Source organism: Dipodomys ordii, unplaced genomic scaffold, assembly GCF_000151885.1.
Source record: "Dipodomys ordii isolate 6190 unplaced genomic scaffold, Dord_2.0 Scaffold12, whole genome shotgun sequence".
NCBI lineage: Eukaryota > Metazoa > Chordata > Mammalia > Rodentia > Heteromyidae > Dipodomys > Dipodomys ordii.
Window position 1 is genome coordinate 9,144,289 of NW_012267228.1, and position 23,148 is coordinate 9,167,436.

General features: G+C 36.6%; 1 protein-coding gene across 1 annotated transcript in view; it reads right to left on the reverse strand.

Annotated features, from left to right (window-relative positions):
• The window catches only part of Cntn6 (contactin 6), a 252,515-nt gene that overhangs the window by 182,814 nt on the left and 46,553 nt on the right, over positions 1-23,148 (reverse strand). Inside the window, exon 2 of the mRNA XM_013010399.1 lies at positions 6,229-6,364. Coding sequence (XP_012865853.1) covers positions 6,229-6,283 — 55 coding nt within the window. The 5' untranslated portion in view covers positions 6,284-6,364. The remainder of the gene's footprint in view (positions 1-6,228; positions 6,365-23,148) is intronic.

Genomic DNA, 23,148 nt, shown 5'->3' on the forward strand with positions numbered 1-23,148 from the left:
TTGTTTCTGCCAGATATTTTGTTATAGTGACAACAACAAAAGAAGCCTAACACTATGCCTACAAAGAGATCCGAATACTATCCAGTAAAATTGCTCACAACATTCTGGAATTTTAGACTGTTTCTACATAGGGATAAGGGGATTCATTGGAGAGATTAATCATTTACACATTAATTTAAAAATATTTGCTGAACGTTTGCTATGTATCAGGTACTGTGGGATGGGCATGTAGGATGCAGCCACATGAATAGTACTGTTTGTACTTACTTAGTGTTTATATTATTTTATGTGTAAGCAATGTAAACCAACATACACATAGATTAGTTTCAGATAATGACAAGTTCATTGACTATTGCAACAACAATAGTAACAAAAGGTGACTACATCCAATATAGTCAGACAAATGCTGACCCAAGATCCTAAGGCAGGTAGCCGATAGGAGAGACTGATCTGAGAGAGTGTTATAGAAAAAGACAGTGATAGGAAGATTTGAAGAGTTTGCAGAAAATGCAATAAGAAGTGCAAAGACACTGAACAGGGAACAGTTTTGACGTTTCTGGGAGCATAAAAAATAAAGGATTAGCAAGGCTTTGGTATCGCATACCTATAATTCTAATTACTCAGGAAACTGAGGCCTGCGGACCATCGCTCAAGAAAAGTCTGTAAACAAAAGGTCCCAAAGGGAGGGTATAGCTCAAGTGACAGAGCACCATCTTTGAGCAAAAAATGGTAAGAAAGAGCAAGAGGCTCAGGGCACACACACACACACACACACACACACACACACACACAGACATCATAGCTCTAATGTAATGCATAAAGAAAAGCTTAGTATGTTCTGAGTTGGAAAATCAGGAAGGAATACAAATTGTTTAATGTTTTTTTTTCTGTTGGCCATGTTAAGGAGTTTGATTTTCAGTAGGGGAAGAAAAAATTCTATCAATTCCTCATGATATTGTCAAGTTGTGGCTATTTATGAATTCCATTCAAATAAAAAGAATAACTGATGTTTCACCTCTATAGAAAATCGGACCCTGTCTTTCATACACTTCCTCTTGAAAACACTATTTATCACATTCCCTTCCACCAGGGCCAGCATTTCCCATAGTTACCCAGTCTGCATACCAATCATTTCTTTTCAATGCTGACAAAACAGAACTTTCATATTTTTCATTATTTTTTTAACTTTTTAACTACCTTGTTATCATTCCTAGGAAACAATTCCATTTAGGGTTTAAGAATCAATTATTTAAGAAGGAGTTTGGATAATCACATAACCATCACTGTCAGTGGACATTGCATAAAATGGTATTTTCAGCATTTCTAAATTGGGCCATCTCTATTAGAAATTGCAAAGATGTCACCTGGTTTAAAAGTATAGCTAGGTGTTCCATTCCTAAAGGTGCTATTATGCTAACAATAAATCTGAACAAGACTGCAGGCAGAGTGTGGGTTATGATCTATTCAAGTATTCATCACCCCTTGACCCAGAAAAATACCCTTTTTGTGCTTCTGGAATCTTTGAGCAGAACAGGTTTATTACACCTGCCAATATCCATGGATTTGCTAAGAGATACATGACTGTCTTTGAAGAAATCATAGCCATAGTGTATATTTCCATTCCTAAGACTTCTCTCAGGTAGTGCATTTACTCTGGTTCAATTCAGTAAAAGTGTTTGAGGCAGAGTCAGATTCAAGCATTCATACATATTTCTTGATGAGCCCTTCTTATAGTACCTTTTCTGAGTATTTAGCAAGGGGTTCATCTTCTCCCTTATTCCTTCAGTCTATCTCATTTATAAAATGGCAAACTATAGGAAAATGTTATCAGCCCTAGATAATTTCACTGAATTATTAAAATCAATTACTTTGGGAGAGACATTTTTAGAATAATATAAACACATCTGCCAGTAGATGTTACATGATAATGGTGGCAGAAAAGATTTCAATACTCAGTTTATTCCTCAAGAGTAATTAAAATAATAGGAAAAACCAGTTAATTAAGCCCTGATGACATAATGCAATAGTTAGACTGTTTAAAAAAGGCTTTTAATTCTATTCTGCCAATAAGTGTCACTAATTCTATGACTACATCCATGAATTATTCAGTCCCTCTGACAAAACTAAGCTTCATACTGAAGAGCCAATTCTTCTTTAATTTTTCACTTAAATAGGTGTTCTGGTAGGGCTGGGAAGGTAGCTCAGTGGTAAAGCGCTTGCCTTGCATGCATGAAGCCCTAGGTTCGATTCCCTAGCACCACAAAAGCAAAAAGAAAAAAGCCAGAAGCGGTGCTATGGCTCAAGTGGTAGAGTGCTAGCCTTGAGCTGACGAGCTGAGGGACAGTGCTCAGGCCCAGAGTTCAGGCCCCATGACCGGATCCCCTCCCCCAAAAAAGGTGTTCTGATCATAATTGTAAAAGAAAGCCATATATGTACACATGTATATTTATGTATATGTATGATCAATCAATAACAAATCAATAGAAATGATGCACAAATGAACTACTTGCATCTATGAGCCAAGAGAATTACACTAAAGGTACCATTTACAAATCCTTTTGTTATAGTAGCAAAAGTAAAATAGGAATTGTTAAGTGGCAATTGTTAAGATATGATGTATACTGAATAGTAGGAAAACCATATTCCTTCATTTTTTACAACTAATAATAATTACTGTCAGTTGTTTTGCTTGATTTCATAGTCAGCCATTCACTATTCTATGCACTGTTATGAAAAACTACAGTTTCTATGACCCACTGAATAAATTATAACACACTTAGCTGATTGTCATTTTTATTCTAGGCATAGTCTCAAACTTTTACTCTATTAACAATATTATTTAACTTTTTGGTCCTGGGTCTTGAACAGGGCTTGGGCACTGTTCCTGAGCTCTTTTTGCTCAAGGCTAGCACTCTACCACTTTGAGCCACAGCACCACTTCTAGTTTTCTGGTGGTTAATAGGAGATCAGAGTCTCATGGACTTTTCTGCTTCAGGCTGGCTTTGAACAGTGATCCTCAGATCTTAGCCTTCTGCATACCTAGGATAACAGGTGTGAGCCACTGACACCTGGCTTATTTAGAATATTTTTTAAAGCCCATTTGTAAGATTTGAACTGGAATTTCCAAAGCGGCCTAAAATTTCTAAAATTTTACATAATACCATAATGTGCTAGTGAGTTTTCTTACCATAACAAACACTTGAGATAATCAAAAAAGAAAATGCATCCTTGGCCCTCAGTTGTTGTTGTTTTTTTGTTTGTTTTTTTTTTTTGTTTTATGTTTGTCGGTGGTGGGGCTAGAACTCTGGGCCTGGGTGCTTTTCAGATCCAGGTTAGTGCTCTACCACTTGAGCCACAGAGCCATTTCCAGTTTTCTGGTGGTTTGTTGGAGAAAAAAGTCTAATGGACTTTGCTGCCTGGGCTGGCTCTGAACTGTGATCCTCAGATCTCAGCCTCCTGAGTAGCTAGGATTATAGGTGTGAGCCAGCAGTGCCAGGTTTGGCTGATGGTGTTCGAGGCTCCTGTCTTGATCAGTTAGCACTGTTGCTTTCAAGGCTGTGGTGAAAGGAATATAATGGTGGAAGAACTTTTCACCTTATGGCTAGGAAGATAAAAAGCAAAACATTTTGAAATCCCACCATCATTTTCTAGTTCATTGACCTGAAGACCTCATAGAGGTTCTACAACTCCCAGAACCTGGCTGGGGAATAAACTGCTATCACATTGATGATTGGTGGATATTTAAGACCCAAAGTTTAACATAGAGTAAGATGTAAAGACATTTAAAAATGGCATATCTGAGCCACTTTTTTCATTATTGGAAAATGTACGATTAAACCATATTTGAAAAGTTTAGATTTCTTTAACATAGGACATTATAGTATCAACTAATTTATCAGCTTCTGATTAATAGCCATCCAGGTTTATTCCAGTTGTATTGTTTGGCACTAATCTGAAGAAGAGAGGAGGTCGGAGTGAGTGAAAGAAGAAAGTATTTCCTTGTGAAAATTACGTGTACATTGTCTACAAGGAAGAAAATTGGCTTACATTTGAACATTGTTCTCCATTTACTGTGACTTCCTAAATATGCCCTATATTTAAAAAACATACTTCCTAGTGAAAACAAGAATGAAAAAGTACATGATTGTGACAGATTTCCTAACCTTTCAAAATGAATAAAAAGTAAACTTTGGAAAACCAAGGTGTTACAAATATATGCAGAAATGAAGCACTATCATTATACAGTCTGATTTTCTAAACTAACATGGTACCTACAAATGGATGAGACAACATGAAATCTCTTATAAAACAAACAGATTTAAAGCAGTGTTCTCTTGTGTAAAACATTATCAGCATCTTTACCCTTGGGGAAATATTTAGCTTACATTATCTTATTTAAATAACTCCAGCTTAAACAAAACAGATACAATTTGTTCTTTCACAATGAAATTGTGCACCAAGGACATACAATTATTTTTCCCTTTAGGATTAACCAAAAGGACATGTTGAATCATATCCAATTTGGATAAATAAAAGTTAATAGGAGAGTTGGAATATTTCTATGATTTGATATGTGTTCTGAGAATAGTAATGTATTATAATGTAACACAAAAGTTCTTTTAGAGACCTATGCTAATTTAATATATACATTTAAAGGGCAAAATGTTAATGCTGAATTTTGACGGGAAGCTCGAACTTAAGGAGAGAGATGGAATTCTTATTCACACACACATAATTTGGGGTTATGTTGATGAGTCTGCTGTCTTTTTGTAATCAATTACCAAGAAAAGGAACACATTATGATTTAATTTGGAATCTTTGCTGCAGAGTAAAAAGTGACATTAATGAAAACAACATGATCGCTTTGAATAAACATGACAAGTACTTTTAGCTGTTAGATTCACCAAGGGAAAAATACCTTTGCATGTTTTTTGATGTTTCTACTTGCTTTCTGGCTATTTCAGCATTCTTGTATCTTTCCATACTGTGGAATTGTTATGAAATATATGTCTCTTACAATTACTGTATTTTAGCCTTATGAATTATGATGTTTGTTCCTGTTTGTCTCCTAACACAGAATGCTGTGTTATGAATATATGAGTCATCAATCATGTTGCTCATCAAGCAGTCAGGACAAAGCTTCATGATAATGGTAGTAGGGCTTCTCTGACAATCAGATGACCTAATCGACATTCATGCTCAAGGTCATTGCCAATGCAACAGCTTAGGCAGGTAAACTGGACAACTAAGAATAGTGTGATCTTTACATACCCAGGTGGAATATTTACAAACACACACAAAAAATACAGCTACATTTCTTCCCTTTTCTATCCACATAGCTCTTTACAGTGCTCTTCTCTCAAAAGATGAGTATTCTCACACTGTTAATTGTATAGGCGCGTCCTGTGACTAGTAGTAGTCAAAAGAATGCCACGGGAAGGACAGAGTTCCCAGCATTTCCCATACAAGGCATTCTTCAACTCACTTTTAGAAGCCTGAACAACCATCCAGTCCAACATCTCAGACTCCAGAGGATGAAGGACCATTTAGACCAAGGTCTAGGAAGCCTCTTTGTCCCTACAGGGAATGTTATAGGGCCCCGATGTTTTGCCTCACATGAATTAAGGTGATCTGAGAGATAGAAAAGCATAGAACAGTGGGACCCATTCATTCTACCATTTTCACCCATAGAGCTATCACCTAAAATAGACATTTTTTTTCTTAAATGAATCCACTCTGATGTGTTTTGTTACTTATTGAAAAAGAAAGGAAAAAAAAAAACTTCTAAGGTTATTTTAACTTTTGAATGAATACTCCATATCACTTTTTACTTGTATTTTACTGCAGCATTTTTCCATAATAATGCTTTTATCCATCATGAATTACAAATTGGAGAGAAATGTTTCATTGAGTTTTATAAAGCCTTCACTATAATGCAATTGAAAAATAATCCTTCTTTGTTAATTGAAGATAATTTAATCTTTTTTTTATTATGAAATGTCACACTTGACAAGAAGTAAGTTATTTTTTGCTGGTTATTTTTAAAGAGTATTTGTATGTTTCTAAGGATAAAATTCCCTGTATTTGCATAAAGGTTATCTTCAAAACTTTTATCATTTAGTCATTCAAGCAACATGCACATTGTGCATTTTGAAAGTTGTTTCACCTTGAGGAAGAAATACAATGCCAATATATTTATCAATCTAAACTCATAATAGAACAGTTTACCTGCACAAGGGTTTATGAGTGGCAGCAGAGTAACCAGTTTCCATAGCAACCTCATCTCCACGTTCTGAGGTCAAAATTTTCTCCCATAAAATCAGCAAGGAATAAAAGTTTATCTTCTAGTCAGAAACTCAAGAGTCTGAAAGAAACAAAATGATCTAATATGAGTATCTTAATATGCATACTGACTGATAGTTTTGATTTAGTTTAACATTAAAATAGTATTATCCAAAATAAAGCAACCCAAGTGATTATTTTCATATATACATCTGTTTGGGGATGTTTTAACAAGTTCTGTTGATGTTTCATATATTTTGATATTTCTATTTTTTTTTCATTTTTTTGCTAGTCCTTGGTCCTGAACTCAGGGCCTGGGCACTGCCCCTGAGCTTCTGTTGCTCAAAGCTAGCACTCTACCACTTGAGTCACAGCACAATTCCTGGGTTGTTTTTTTTTCATTTTTTTGTTTATATTTCTGTTTATGTGGTACTGAGGAACTGAACCCAGGGCTTCATGCATGCTAGGCAAATACTCTACCCCAAACCATATTCCCAGCCTGCTATAGTCTCTAAGGAATTAAAATAGATTTTCTTTGAATATATTCCATATATTTTTCATTAAATTTAACTGTATTCTTTAAAATGTTAAATGTGATTAAAAGTACCATATTAACTAACTTTCACAATTCTTTTGATGGCTTAAATATTTTACTTTTAATACTTATGTTCTGTCATATAGATAGATAGCTAGACAATTGATAGATGGTAGATAGATGATAGATAGATAGATAGATAGATAGATAGATAGATAGATAGATAGATAGATAGATAGATAGACAGAGATAGATAGATAGAGAGAGAGAGAGTGGTTTTGATAGAGTGATTTTATAAATTTCACAGATTTTCTCAGAGTTTTTAATAAATATTATTGAAAATATATTTATGAAACATATTTTTAATGTTATTAAACTAGGTCTAAGACTAATATTGTGCTATGAAATTTCTGCAAGAAATCAATTTCTGGCACTGTTATCTCTTAGGTAGGAAACAAGCTTTCCTAAGGGGTTACAACATAATTGTCTCTAAATTATTTTGACATTTAAGCTCTTCAGTGATAAATGAAATCAAGATAAAGTGTTAGTTTGGCCTTTACTTCAAAAAGGAAATGTAATAAGAAGTTCATAAAAACTGTCAAACTCATAAAAATTTAGGGGAAATAAAAGCAAAGAATAAAATCCTGCCTGTAAGTTTATATTTGGTAATAAGGTTATATAGAAAATGAAAATACTCTTTAGAATCTTTTAGCACAGTAGAAATATAGTTATCTTTCAACTTCAAATACTTTCAGGTAGTATTTGGACTTTTAAGTGTAAAGCTAGTAATAATGAAGTTTTGGATCGTTTCCTCATATATTTTTAAGTTTTTCAAAATTTTCATTCCTTCCTCCAGTGATTTTAGCTGAGACCAAATAGGACAAAATTCAGTATTTCAAAAATAAAACACAAAAAAAAAGAGAAAGAGATTCTGTTGAGGAGGCTACTAGCAAGAGGACATTGGGCTAACAAAGGTGAAAGAAGATGAATATGGGCCATGTATTTTATCAACATATATGAAAAACAAACAACGAAACCAGTTGAAATTGTATCGTGAAGAAGTGGGAGGAGGAAGAGGGAATGTGTACATTGTACACATGCATGGAAATGCCACAAAGCAATCCTTTCTCACATAGCTAATGTATCCTAATTGAAAAATAAAATAAAACATGTAAGTAGTGTCCAGATTTTTAGCAAGGGTTAAAATCAGAGTAAAGTAATTACCATTAAGGCCAAGATACTACCTATCACAGGTACTTAGCAACTGCTTTTGCTGCAAGCAGAGATTTTCCACTGGGGCTTATAACTGCCCAGTGCAGGACAAAAACTTGTCATCTCTGTCTCCATGGGTGTCTGTCCTCTGCTGTGAGCTTTTATATGCTGAGGTCACCTTGGATTTCACAAATGAGACACTGACAGAAAAACATCCTTACAAGAGTCCACACTAGGCCTATCTTAGATAACAATAACTTTCTCTGATCTCACCAAAGACTCTGCCTGTCCATCTTGAGAACGTGGCCAAACATACCACACCTTTGACCAGGATTGGTAAAAAATAACTCATGCTATTTGCCCCTGTCCCAGTTCTTCCTATATTGAAATTTAAAACTCATATCTTTACCCCAAATGTGACTCAAGTGATTATTTGTCCTGTTCCTCACGTGGCTGATGTTTTAGTGAATCATTCTGTGCCTTTCATCACTTGGTAATTAGCACATGGAAGGCCAGTGATCATACCTAATAGCTTAGAATCTGTGGGGTTGGTCCTCTAGCCTAGAGTTTCAGTCACAATGCAATGTTAAATCAACAATGTCTTTCCACAATGCATTTTCACTAACATTCTTGTCTGTTGTTCACATCACAGCATCTGTACTCATTTTGCCTGTTATCACTTTCCAACAAATATTTATGCAGTTTTTCATTCATTCATTCATTTATATTCTAAGACATTAGATACTTAAGTGTTAGCAGTGTCTGTAGAATTCTTTATTGTAAGACAGATAAAAGAATGATACCTTTATGGAATTTTAGGTAGTAAAACTATTCTCTTGATACCATAATACTAGCAATATAACATTATGTACTTGTTAAAAATCCATAGAATTAAACAACACAGAGTGGTCTCTAATGCAAACTATGAAGCTTAGTTCATAATAATACATCAATATTGGTTCATCAGTTGTAATATATCTACCACTGTATTATGAGAGCTTAATAATAGAGAAGAATGGAAGGGAATACGCAAGAACACTGTATTTGTTGCATAGATATTATAAGCTCAACACTGCTCTGAAAAAAAATGAAGTTTGTAAATTTTTTAAATAGATTTTTTTTTTTGTTGGCCATAGGGCCTGAACTCTGGGTCCAGACACTGTCCCTCGGCTCTTCAGCTCAAGGCTAGTGCTCTACCACTTGAGCCACAGTGCCACTTCCAGCCTTTTCTGCTTATGTGGTGCTGAGGAATTGAACCCAGGGCCTCATGCATGCAAGGCAAGCACTCTATCACTGAGCTACCTTCCCAGCCCTAAATAGAAAATCCCCACTCACAAACAGGTAAATTATTCCATGTAGTAAGAGGAAGTAAGGTTATACTTTGAATAAAACCATGAGAGTTATAGAGTATGGTTCAAGAGTCATTTCTGAGCTGAAGTTTGAAATACAAGGAGCCCTTCATCAGAGGAAGCGTGTATGAGGGATACAGAAAATAGAGATGCAGGATTAAGAGAAGAATGCATGAGAGATAAACAAAAGAGAAGAGTTGTGTGGAGGCCCTGAGGCAGAGCTAAGTTCAGTCTTCTAAGCTCTGAAAAAGGCCCAGGTTGGTTTTCCAAAGGACTAAAACGGTTGAAAAATATTGCACAAAAAGACATTCAAAAATGTAGAAGCCTATAGGTCCTAAGTCTGGTCATTGTACTTTGGAATTATATTTGATGATTTTATGTAGGATAGTATCAAGATCTAGTTTATACATCTACCTACCATCCAAAAAAAGGAAAGGATGAATGAATAGTAGAATTAAACAGATACATAAAAGATAGATAAATTTGTAATCTAAGGAAAGGGTGATATTTATGATTACAATAGTAGTTGGAAGATAAAGAAAATTAAATTTCTGGGTAGACATTTTATCTCAAAGTTTTTTCCCCATTCATTTACATTACAATCACCACCACCAAAACTGTCTTCCCCAAACAAAGATTTGTCCCATGTAATCCAGCATTAAAAATCTCCAATCTTGTTCCATTCCACTAACATCCAAAGTCCTTAGGATGGTATTCAAGGTCATATATAAATTCGGATCCATCCTTTCCCAACCAGTTTGCTCATTAAACACACCTGCAGCAATATTTCCTCCACATTCATTCACTCTGTAGGTGCCTCACACCTTACCTCTACAGAGATAATGGCAGACCTGCTTTTTGATTCGTGTAAAGTTCCCTCTAAGGAGACTTCACAGCTCCTAAAAATGGCATGATTGTAGCATCGCCACAGGTGTCTGTTTCCTCTGGACAGTTTCCATTATCTGTTTAGACAACTGTCATGACATACTTATTATTAGTACTTTCCCCCCCCCCACACACACACCAAAAAAACTTCTGGTTTATAAGATAAATTATATAGTCCATATTCATTATTTTTTCTTCTTACCCCACAATCTCAACCCCTTGTGACATAATCACAGTGATTTTCCCTTGAGAACACACTTGCCCACAACGATCTTTCCTCCTCCTCCTTACAGCTCCTAGGAAGCATTTGTGACTGGCTAAGAAAACGAGCAGTTCACTCACCTGGCTACCATCTGTGTAAAGAAAAGAGCCGCTGCTATAATGGAAAATAATGGCCTTGAAAGAAGGACCTCTGTGGATATTAATAGAACAAATGTATATTCAGTGATTAGCTTATGAATCAGTTGATAGAGATATGATTTCACAAGTGCCATTACCAGGCAATTTGAAGCTAAAAGCTCTGGATACCTCTTTTCTTGGGACAGCATATTAAACCCCTACTGTATCTATTTTCCTTAAGAGGAACTAGGAATCCTGTGTAATAATGTATGTACTACAAGACTCCTAATTGTTTTGCACTCAGAAAGAGTCTCTTCCTCCTTGGTCCCAGAAATGATTGAGCATACCCTGCTCCCAGGAAATCAGCAAAAAGAGCAGGAGATCTCCTGGCCCTATTTGTCATGCGTTATACCTCCAACGGGTTGTCCTGGCTGTTTTGCTTTTCCTGAACACAGTTTCTCATGTAGCCTTTCTCTCATTTGGAGCTGTTGGATTGAGAGATCTGCCATCCCAGAAGCCTTATAATCATATCTGATTACAGACTTAGGACGTGATCCATCCTACTCAAGCCTTGGCTGTTCTCAGCACTGTGAGCCAGTAAACAACCTTGTGCATCATCTTGCTTGTGCTTTTGTCTCCTACCACCAAAGTAACCTGCCAAGTATCTTTATGCTTCATGGCAAATTCATATCAAATTTTTCTTAAGGACTCAAGAAAGCCACAGTGTTCCTCTTGGGACATGTGTATCAATGGCTCCATTCTTCTCCCTGTTTCATAGTTTACCTTGGAGACCAACTTTTGAGTAATACATAATCATCATTGGAACTCATAGTAAACATGTGTTGGTTTTGTACTGAATTTTCAAGTGTTATAGATTAAAAGGCTGAGCAGGGAATCTAGAAATTTTGTGTCCACTATTATTGACTCACTCTTAATCAGCTGAGTAATCTTAGGTAGTGTATTTATACTCATGCTGCTGTCATTTCTTTTTCTCTTTTGAACACTGACCTAGAAATCACCTTTAAATTTCTTCACTTCCTAACATTCCAAAGTTGTTTGACTTAATTCAATGTATAATTTCATAGCAAACATTGCCCTTTACCATCTGATTGCTTATCAGCATGCTGTAATAAGGGCAAAAAGCCCCAAAGATATTTTATTTAGAATTCCTCAGTAAAGCCAGCCTAAATAGCTAATATTTATGCATCTGTCACCAGTTGTAAAAGTTCCACTTGTAAAAGTTTTAATTGCCTAAGGAAGGAGAATATTCAATGAAAACAATCCAGCATTTACTCACAGCCAAACAGAGTAGGGATAGTCAGTGAACAAAATTTATGCTGGACAGTGATGCTCAAAACAGGGCTCCTAGATTCCTGGAACCTTGTAGATCACTTGAGGCAAATTGGCAGAATAAAGGAAGGTCACTTTGTAAGCCTAACTTAAGAGACTTTCTAGAATCTCTAAAGAGTTCCATAAATGTGTCACTGGCTTTTAGGTGCTATGCATTTTTTAACTGCTATTTTAGACCAGATGAGTAGGTTTCTTGCTTTCTAACCTAACTGCTAAGTTTACCAGCCTATATTAACTAGATAAGGCCTGGTTTTTGTAGATTCAAAGAGATCACTTTTCCTCTCATGGAATTTCTCAGTGCCAAAGAAACAAACTTTAGACAGCTAACGCTATGAATATATATATATATAGGGGCTGGGAAGGTGGCTCAGTGGTAGAGCGCTTGTCTTGCATGCCTGAGGCCCTGGGTTCGATTCCTCAGCACCACATAAGAAAAAAGAAAAAAGCTAGAAGTGGTGCTGTAGCTCAAGTGGTAGAGCGCTAGCCTTGAGCTGAAGAGCTGAGGGACAGCGCCCAAGCCCAGAGTTCAGGCCCCACAACCGGACCCAAAGAAACAAAAACAAACAAACAAACAAAAAGAATATATATATATATACATATATATAAATCCATAATCCTTTTGTTATTAAAAATACCTTAAAATAAAAATATACACCTGAATTTGGTAGTAAAACCTGTCCCAAATCAATATGTGGTAGATTAGATAATTTTATCCAGTATAAACAGAATATTAATTTTTTTCTGAAACAGAAATCCTATCCAAGGGACTATTTCCCATTGGACATATACACACATATATAGAACACATAATGTTATATATGTATGTGCACAAGTTTACATTTATACATATACATGCTTTTTTACTGTGTTGCATTTTAAAAGCTAAATGTTAAAACAGAGATTGGCAATTTAATCTGCATTTTTATATATAAAGCTTCACTGGAATTCAATTTGCCTATTTACAGTGTGTCTATAACTTCTTTTTTGACTGAAATCAGAATTAACTAGTTGTACCAGGGCACATATGGCTCACAGAGGAGAAAATATATACTTTATGGTTGTGGAGCTTCTGGAAATTTTTCACTTATCCCCAACCTAATTCATTCTAATCTCTAAAATATATTTGACTGTGAAGACTTCAGTATAAGGGTTACAAAATCGCATCTCTCTAGCCCTATATATACATACTCAGCAAGAATATCATGCATTAAATAGAGAAGAATGCAGGGGTCTTTTTTATTGGAGAAATTCGGCCTTTATATACTCTCCTCTAATCATGTATCCTGAACCTTCATCTAATTCAGAAACGCAGATAAGACACTAATTGAGAAATTATGACAGGAGCAGAGAGTTTATATCTAATGCACACTGTCCTTAACACAGACAATGCTAACAATATTTTTAATGCGATTTAGAATAATTTCTTTCTTGTAAATGAAAAACTACCACTCAATCTACCCCCATCTGTTTATGAATATGCATGCCAGTAATCTAAGACTGAATATGGAATCCAAACATGGGCTAGGCATAAGGTGGTAGGGGAATTCTGGGAAGTTGTTGCATGTTCAACTTGGGTATGCCCAGCAGGCATGGGAGATGTAGACAGTGACCAAAAATTAGAGAGAAGTCATTCCTCTTCTTTATATTTCACAAGAAAGCTAACATTTCTTTGTGCTGAGAGCTAGGGACATTTACCTATCTAAAAAAGGAAAGGTATGTCTGTTCACACAGAGCTCTGAAATAAGCCTTTCTAAAGACCTCATTGACACCTAACAACTCTACTTAACAAGATACAAAGAATATAAAAGATGACCTAAAACAGGACATTGTACAATATTGGGGGAGTGAACACATGGATACAAATTATTTTCTTGTCAAACTCTCTTGGCTCAGTGGTCTTTAATTTACATGATCAGATCTAGGTAACACTATTATTATTGGTGACAGAATTATTGGTGTTAATAATAGTCTTTATGGAAATCCTTGGGTCAATTAAAATTTTCACCTTTTCTTTAACTACCTTTGCACTATCTGAAATGAGTTTTCTAACATTGACAGTAGGCAAAAGGAAACCAGTAGGGAAGGCTTTGATTATTGTTCTAAGTATAGAGCAATTGAATGACCACTAGAAGAATATCACTGCAAAATACTGGCCAACTTTTCTGCCCCACTGCGTCTCATGTTGCTTTGGTATATTAGGAAACCATTATTGTAGGTTCTGACTCCCAATGCTCCTGTTCGCCATCGATGGTAACATTGCTTCAACACTAACTAATTTCCTAGCAAAGATCATGATCCTTTTCAGATGGTGCATTCATCAGTGGAGCAAATGTGCTCTACACTAATTGTCCTTTTGTTTTTAATTGACCAGTTAATTAACTGCATCAGATAAAATTTAAAAACCCAAATAGAACTTGCTTCAGGTAATTCTGTTGTTTTATTTCAGTGTGGTTAAAAAAATCTATGTCCAAAGGGAAGGGAAGATTCTTCATAATTTTTATAAGAGATTTCCAACTTTAGCATGCATGGAATTATTTACTATCAAACTAAATCAATAATAAATTTTTACAAAATAAATATTTATGATCTGAAAAACTCTGGATTAGGCTAGGAAACTACAACAGCCATGAAGCTGGGCAAAGTAGCAAGATAAATTGTGCCATCACATTTTTTTTTCTTGTATTCAGACGATAAGGCTATCAGTTATGATAACTGTTGTGCTAAACTTTCTTTTTCTTTTAATTGTGAAAATACCATATAGAGGGGTTACTATTACATGGGCAAAATAATGAGTACATTTCTTATCAAGCATTGCTGCCGCCTCCTTTGTTTCCCTTTCCCAACCCTTCCCATCTCCTCTTCCCCCCTCCCCGGACAAAGTTGTAAAGTTCGTTTTTTGACATAATGTCTTGTACATCTCACTGTTGCAGAGCGTCTACCTGTAACCCTATTTGAATGATTTGTTTTTTCCCTTCTCCTCCACAAATTATACTAACATCAAATACAGTGCAAGCAGGGGTTATACCGTGGGGGAGAGACATACAAAGCAACAAAGAAATCATCTTATAAATATGTTAGAAACAATCGCATGAGAGAAAAAACAGATAAGTTGATGTTAGGTGAAATGAACCCCAAGATATGTATTCAAATGTTTTTTTTTTCGTTCATGTGATTGCTTCTAACATATTTATAAGATAATTTCTTTGGTGCTAAACTTTGTGCTAAACTCACAATCGATGTCAGATAAGACTTTGCACCTTTAATGTGATCACAAGAAACATTACTGCTTTTCCTAGGGAAGGTATGGTTACATGTGAATAGGTATGAAGTAAAGGCAAATGTTTTGTTAAAAAAATAAGTTCATTTTCTACATTTTACTTATTCTTTTAGTTTTTGAGATACAGAGTTTTACTATGTAGCCTATACTGGTCTGTGACTCATAAATCTCCTTCCTTAACCTTTCTAGGGCTAAGCTTACAGATGTGCATCACTGTATTCAATTTCATTGTCATCATCACCACCACCACCATCATCATCATCATCATTATTTTATCAGAGAAATAAAGCTGTAGATCAATCCAGTCTGTCTAGGGACTGATGTGAAGAAATGGGTTTTGAGACTCTGAAAAAAAATCACACCCAATAATTTTGATTTTGTGTTTTTGTCTTTTTTGTAAGCTTCAATTAAAAATAAACAAAACAAGAATATTTATAGCAAGATCATATTAATATATGTGTGTATGCAGAACAATTTTTATTTTGCTTTGGGGGAAGTATAAATAGATTTACCTAAAGAATATTATGGGAGATATAGAGAAATAACTCTTTAATTTTTTATGCATTGAAGGAAAAAAATGGACAATAGGAAAATTTTCTACTTTCTAGTTTTGCTATAGTTTTCATATCAGAAAAAAAAACCCAAACAGATCAATAGACGCTAACATGGCAAATAAATCTACTAGGATGGTATTTTAAAGGAGTTTGGCTTAAGTCTTGTATTTGGATTTAAAAAATAGTTCACTTAGTTTTTTTCAGAGAAAGAGGAAAAGCTTTTATTTCAATTCAAGTTTTGTAAGCATGATTAAAAATGATACAGGATAAACTTAGGCCAAAACTCAATGATTACTTACATTTTGACACCGCTGTCAAAACATCTACATAAGCTGAAAGCAAACAACAAAAACAAAAACATGGTGCCCAAGGAAAGGGAAATGGTATTGTCCCTTACCTCTATCATCTATCCTTACCTATGCCTTTTTGGTCTCAGAGAGGGATCATGTTCCCTTCTGAGCATCAGAATTTAAGAGGAACTTTGTCATACTGAAAGACTCTCCTGAGGAAGAGAATAAGGATGATGAGGTGGCTAGAAGCGATGACTTATGAGGGTCTGTGGAAAGAAATAAGTATGTTTAGCCTGGGGAGGAGAAGGGATAGCAGACAGAGGACAGCCGTCTTCAAATATTTGAAGTGCTGTCTTTTGGAAGAAGGATTAAGCTTATTATTTGTGTCTCAAGAGAGCAGAACTGGAACCAAAGGGGAGACATTTCAGGGCAGCAAATTGTGACTTAATATCAGCCCTGGGCATTTTTAACAAGTAGAATTGCTTGGCCAGTGGTTAAGTGCACAAGCTTTATACTGGCTTTGAAACCTAGGTGTTCTGGGACTCTGCCGGAAAATATCTACAGCCACATCATGGCTGGAGGACTTTAGAGAAAGAAAGTAAACTTTCTGTGCTTGGATTTTTAATGGCAATTATTATGGAAAGAGCAGCATCCACCTAATAAGCCTCAGAGAAGGATTCAATACAGTTGTCTTCAATGAGTGACAGGGAAACATTTTCATGAGATACCAGGGAGAGTAGCTAGATGACACCACTTCTAGGACATGAAAGAGGGCATTTCAGATCAAGTAGAGGTTCAACTATGTCACTTGTTAAGTCTTTCTGTACCAGTAGTGTTCTATTGCTATAGAAAAGCAGGAAGCTGTCAATTCTCTGAACCAGAGGTCATTAACAGCAGGCCCAGTAGTTAAATTAATCAGTAGAATTCAAAGATTGGAAAATCTGACACAAAATGAATACTCTAGCTTGCCTTTAACTGCCTGAAGATTTGGCATCATGGCGTCAACATTTCACACAGTTAAAACCCCATCGAAATACAATAATAAATACCAGGAGTCACTGGACCAAGCTGAGTGTGATCTTTCAGTGTTGTATTCCCAGCACTTGGGAAGCTGAGACAGAAGGCTGACAAGTTCAAGGTCACTCTGGGCTACATCATACTTGACTCTTAAGCTCTGGTAACTAGACATTGCTTGTCTAGCACCCTGCATACTGTACATTTTTTTTAATATTTTGTGCCTTGCCTGCCATCTCTGTGTAACACCAATAGGCGAGATCATGCAAGGGGGGTCCTATAGTCATGTAGGATGAGAAAGAACAAGGGGAAGGAGTGGGAAGTTAGGATGCCAGGAGGTGGGGTAAAAGGGAAGGCAATGATCACAGTCATATCAAGGTTTATTGAACACAGAACAGGAGTCAGTTTGGGTGCCAAGAACTTTATGAGCATTGCCTCATTTAATCTTCACAGTCCTGTAAGTGTATTAAATTATTCTTTTCATTTTACAGATGAGAAGGCTAACGATGGGAAGAGGGAAGTAACCAGATAAAGTACATATACCTAAGAAGTGTCAGAAACATCTCTCATTCAACCATGATCGTGTGAGCCTGAGCTTTCTACCATGGTGGTCAATCGTACAGGCTCTGTAGCTTTCCTTCGTTTCTACTCTGGGGGATTCTGCGCAGACATTTAGAACACTGAAAAGGAAACTTCTCCTCCGGTTAGAGTTACAAATGGAAGCCTCTTCTTTTTGTGAGTTACATGAACTGCTCTAAAGCTAGAGGGGGCTGGGCAAGAATTTCTACAGCATGGTTTTAGACTTGAAAAAAATTAGCACACAGAACATGCAAATTGTATGCAAAACTGGAGATAAAATGAGTTTCTACCTTCCTGAAAGATTTCTCAGGTTTGCTTCCATGATAATATATTGCTGAGATAGAAAGATAGATAGATAGATAGATAGATAGATAGATAGATAGATAGATAGATAGATAGATAAGATTAGAGGCATGTTGATATATAAACTATACATATGTTAAAATAAAAAATAAAATCGGGTGCCAGTGGCTCATTCCTGTAATCTTAGCTACTTAGGAAACTGAGATCTGAGGATCACGGTTCAAAGCCAGCCAGGCAGGAAAGTCCATGAGACTCTTACTGGAAGTGGCTCTGTGGCTCAAGCTGTAGAGCCCTCTCCTTGAGCTGAAGAGCACAGGGACAGCACCCAAGCCCAGAGTTCAAGCCCCACGACCAACCAAAAAAATAAAAAAAGAAAGGAATATCTCTATCTATCTATCTATCTATCTATCTATCTATCTATCTATCTATCTATCTATCTATCTATCACTTAAAGAAAGACAACGGAATAGAATAAGCAAAGCCCTTGGTTTCTGTAGTTCTGTGATTTTATTTTCTTCAATTAGTTTTTTAAGCAGTGGATAGCTTACAGAACACACATTGGGGAAATATAAGTTAAAAAAAGTCTTGCAAAATAATTCCAGTAATCCCAATCATTCCAGTGTAGTCTCAACTCCACACTAAGCTAATTATGTCATCTGTGGAAGCCTTACAAATCTTTATCTTTAGACAACCCAGGGTAGAATACCATACGGACCGATAGGTAAGGATAAGATACTTTACTGCTTTACTGTCTGCTCCTAATTTTTGTAGGGATCACTAATATTGGATATGACAGAGTCCTTTGAATTATAAAAGGCCGAAGAAGCACATTATTAAATTTTCTCTCTCCTGCAAAACTGGTCAGGATAATTGGATAGACTTTGGTAATTTCCATGCCAATCAGTGATTTTCTGAACATATATGCTAGCATGTCTTCTTTTCAGTAAGGAAAAGAAATTTGACTTTTTTCAGATTTCAATGTGGAAATAATTACTGTCCATATATCTGTATCTATATTGATATCTCTATTTATATCTCTACTATCTGTCTATTATCTATAATCTATTTACCTATGATCTACAATCTGTCTATCATCTATATCTATGTATCTATCATATATTCTAATGACTACACTAAATCATAGAGCTGTAAAACTTCTATTGAGAGGGAATATGCTTTCTTGCAAAGCTATCAATTGGCGAAGCAGTATGTACACTCATTCCATTCTGTTCCCATTGGCGAAGGCTCACAGTTCCCAATCCCTGGACAATTAGACCTTTGACTTCTCTTGCATCAGCCCACCTCCTGATATGCTCCTATTTGTAGTTGTGACCTCATGGAAACAGGAGTTGTCTTGGGAGAAAAATGTGGTTGCCTATCAACAATGATCCTCCAAAACTCAGGGAAATGCCTCTGTGGTTGAGAGGCTACAACTTTAAAAATAATGAAAATTAAAAGGGTGAGAAGAAGAGGGAGAGGGAAATGGAGAAGGGGAGGGGGTGGGGGAGGAAAGAGCGGGAGGGAGAGGGGGAGGGAGTTCTTTCCTCCACAATTCACAGGGCTCAGCAACTCTTTTGCACTCCCTGTATTCAGAAACAAGTTGAGTAAATTGAATTCTATCTGGAGAGAGGAGATCAGGCAACTCAACAGAGAAAGGTGTAAAGTTGCCATTCATGGCCACAAGGAAGTTGCAGGCATTTGGATCATATAGCCCTACTGTAAATAATAGGCCTGCAGCACATAGACGTCATGTGACTGAGCCAGACCTTGTATGTATCTCTCCCTCTCCCTCTCATTTTCTCTCTCTCCCTCTTACTCTTCTTCTCATTTTCCCTCTCCTTCTCCCTCTCCTCTCGCTTTTGTGCTACTGGGGTCTAATTTCTGGGCCTCATACTGCAAAGCTGTGGCACTACCTTTAGAACCACACCTCCATCCTAGCTTTTTGCTGGTTATCTTGGGAATAGACTCCAGCAAATTTTTCTGCTTAGGCTGGACTCAAATTGTGATTCCCAGATCTCACCTCCTGAGTAACTGAGATTGCAGGCATAAGCCACCAGTGATTGTCTGTATTGGGATAGTTCCATTGCAACATGACACCCTGTTCAAATCACTCATGGAAGCCATAGGTCAGTCTCCTAGTCACATGCATTTGGAATTCTTCGCATATAACCCCCTTGATTGCAGTAGAGATGGCAGATAGACATAAAGGATGTTTGGAAGAGGATAAGGTGGGATCAAGAGCAGATTGCCCAGAAACTACCTTTCTGGCAGTCAACTAGACTCAGAGAATCTGTTGAAAAGAACAAAAGAGCAAGATGGCACACACACACATACACACACACACACACACACATTCATACATACATATGTATTTTATTCATCCATCAGGAAGAATGTAATTATGTTGGTTTCAGGGAGATATATCTGGTAAAAAATATAATATTGAACCAAGTAAGCCAGGCTCTGAGAGACAAAGTGTGCTTGTGGATATTCAGTCATTTTGAAGTGTCTGTTGCCTACATTAAAACCCTGTCTCAACCTCTAACCGTGTGAGGGACTTTGTACAGGTTATTGAATTTGACTGTACTTCAGTTTCCTCATCAGTAACAGCAGCTGCATATCAATTTGAGATGAGAATAGCTTATTCATGTGAACTGTTTAAAACTCGTTCATGTGAATCCAAGAAGGCTCAATAAATAATAACAGCTACCAGTGCTGTTCTCACAATTATTTTATGTATAAAACAGTCAGATTTGAAAAGAGCCACTCATTTAGTGGATGCCTCTGGTTTGTTGTTTTTTTAACAGTCCATTTCCCTGCATTTCTCTAATGTTAGCATTCTGCCAAGATTCAGTGATCTTGTTCTATACCAGTTTTCACAATACCTTCCTTTAATCAATTTCCTTTCAATAATAGAATGAATGGAGTATAGTGTTTTGTCTCTTGTGTGTGTGTGACCTGCTTTCTACGGTCCAGTTTTCCGTTGTCTTCTGTACATCTGTGTTCTTGCACACTGAAGACAATGAAATAACACTTCATTGACTGAATGACGAGTTGTTCCATTTGAGTATCGGAAATATGTTTCAGGATAGAAGAGGAAAAAGCCTCCTAGAGTCATGACAATCTGACTTAATGTTCCTTTGGTTTCCCTGACCAAACTTAGCACAGTCTACTGGAAAGGTGATGCACGAGGGCTTTTATTTTAAATAAGAGGTATGATGAGAAATAACCATGCTTAACCTTGGCTGACTGCCATGAGGGTCTGTCATCTAACGGGTAGGACTTGGCAAATGAATAGAAGAACTTTCATCACTAGGAAGACCTCAGGAAATAATATCACTGTCACATATATGTACAGGGTCAAGTACTGCCTAATGACTTCCTACCCAAGGCAGGCCACCTATGCAAAGAAAACCCCATTCACATTCTCATGGAGTTGAATATTTTAACCACTGAGGGAAATTCTGGCCACCATATGTGTTCCTGCAATACATTACTTGTGTGTTCCTTGTGAGGTTATGCAACAAATCCACTCAACTTCCAGCCTTTTGAGTACAACACATATAGTGATTCACTGTAATCACTGTATTATGCAGATATCATATGGGAGAATGGTAATAAGCATCTCTGTAACTACCTTTTGTATTTACAAGCCTGTTATTTAACATTGTGTTTATTTTCACTGGAAACACTGGGGTATGAACCCAGGGCCTTTGTATTTATCAGAGAGACCTGCTAACATTGTCCTTGGGCTGACCTTGAACCTCAAATTTTCTCATCTTTCCCTGTGAAGTAGCTGGGATTATGGGCATGCACCAAACACTGAGTCCCTCTACTATATATTGTATCATTATTTTAGATGTCTGTGTGTGTGTGTGTGTGTGTGTGTGTGTTTGTGTGTGTGTGTGTGTGTGTGTGTGTGTGCGTGCCTGTCCTGGGACTGAACTCAAGAGCTTGGTACTGTTCCTGAAATTTTTTGCTCAACACTAGTGTTTTACTACTTGAGCCACAATTCTACTTCCTTGTATCTCTTAAGTTTCCTATCTCTCTCCATTATGGAAGACCAAGAGAGATGCCCGAGCTCTCTCATTCAGATCTAAGTAAGAATGTTCTACAATGTTTGCACATGGATGTAGTTCCCTTTTCAGGAGGTAGGTTTGACTGTAGGTGTTTTTTTCGAGCTTCCCACATGGTATGTCACCCATGGACCAATTGATCTTTAGCTCTCCATGGGCATTCCATCTCTAGTAAAGGGCAATAGTTTTAGAATTGTCTGGTAATCTCAGAGGCAGGGTATACAGAGGAGGGCATAGGGAAATCATCTTATTTTCTAGAAATATCACTAAGGCTGGCTCAGAAGTTAAAACTAGGAAGGGGTAAAATAGATAAGCTCTACTACCACCCCTTATGTTGAATGCTAAATTACAAAGAAGATTTAGGAGGGCCTATCTAAAGCTGCTCTTTCTTCTTTGAAATGGTAAATATTTGGGAACTCTTCTTGGGTGGGTAAGGTCTAAGAATGAAAAGACAAACCTGGCAAAAAGAAGTCCTGAGTGCCCTGTTTTAAGTAAGCCTCACTCATCCTATCCCTTTGTTTAAGGAATACTCTGTATTTCCCCAGCTTAAAAAGATAAAGAAAACAAAAAACAAACAAAACCTACAGATAGGAACTTCCATTCTGAATCTTTAACTCTCATTTCCTGATAGGAAACAGGAAGTGTTCTCTTCTCCTCTTTTCTAAGTCTCCACACTTTAAACCTGTTAAACTAAAATAAGCTCTTTCTAAAACAGTCACCTTGGGAAAACACTTTCTTTTGTGAGATGCCCTGAAAAGCTCTGAGGACTCTCAAGGGCCTGTGACGTTCACTGTTCGTGGGAACTAGAAGCTGAGTGTGGCCTTCATCCACCCTCAGGTGGCCATCTCCAGTGTTATAAACTTGGACTTCTAAATGTAAACAGATTCTGAGCCACAACCCTTTTTTTTTCTGTTTAGCTTCTTGGTTGCAAAGAGTCAAAGATATTTGCTTGAAAACATACTGAACATATTACAAGGTGTTATTTAGAGGGTGTAGAGTAAAAAAAAAAAAATATATATATATAATCACAGCTGTATCATTGAGAAATTTCAGGCCAAATTGACCTGTCAATGCTAAGAACAGACTAGCTTTGCAGAGGATGT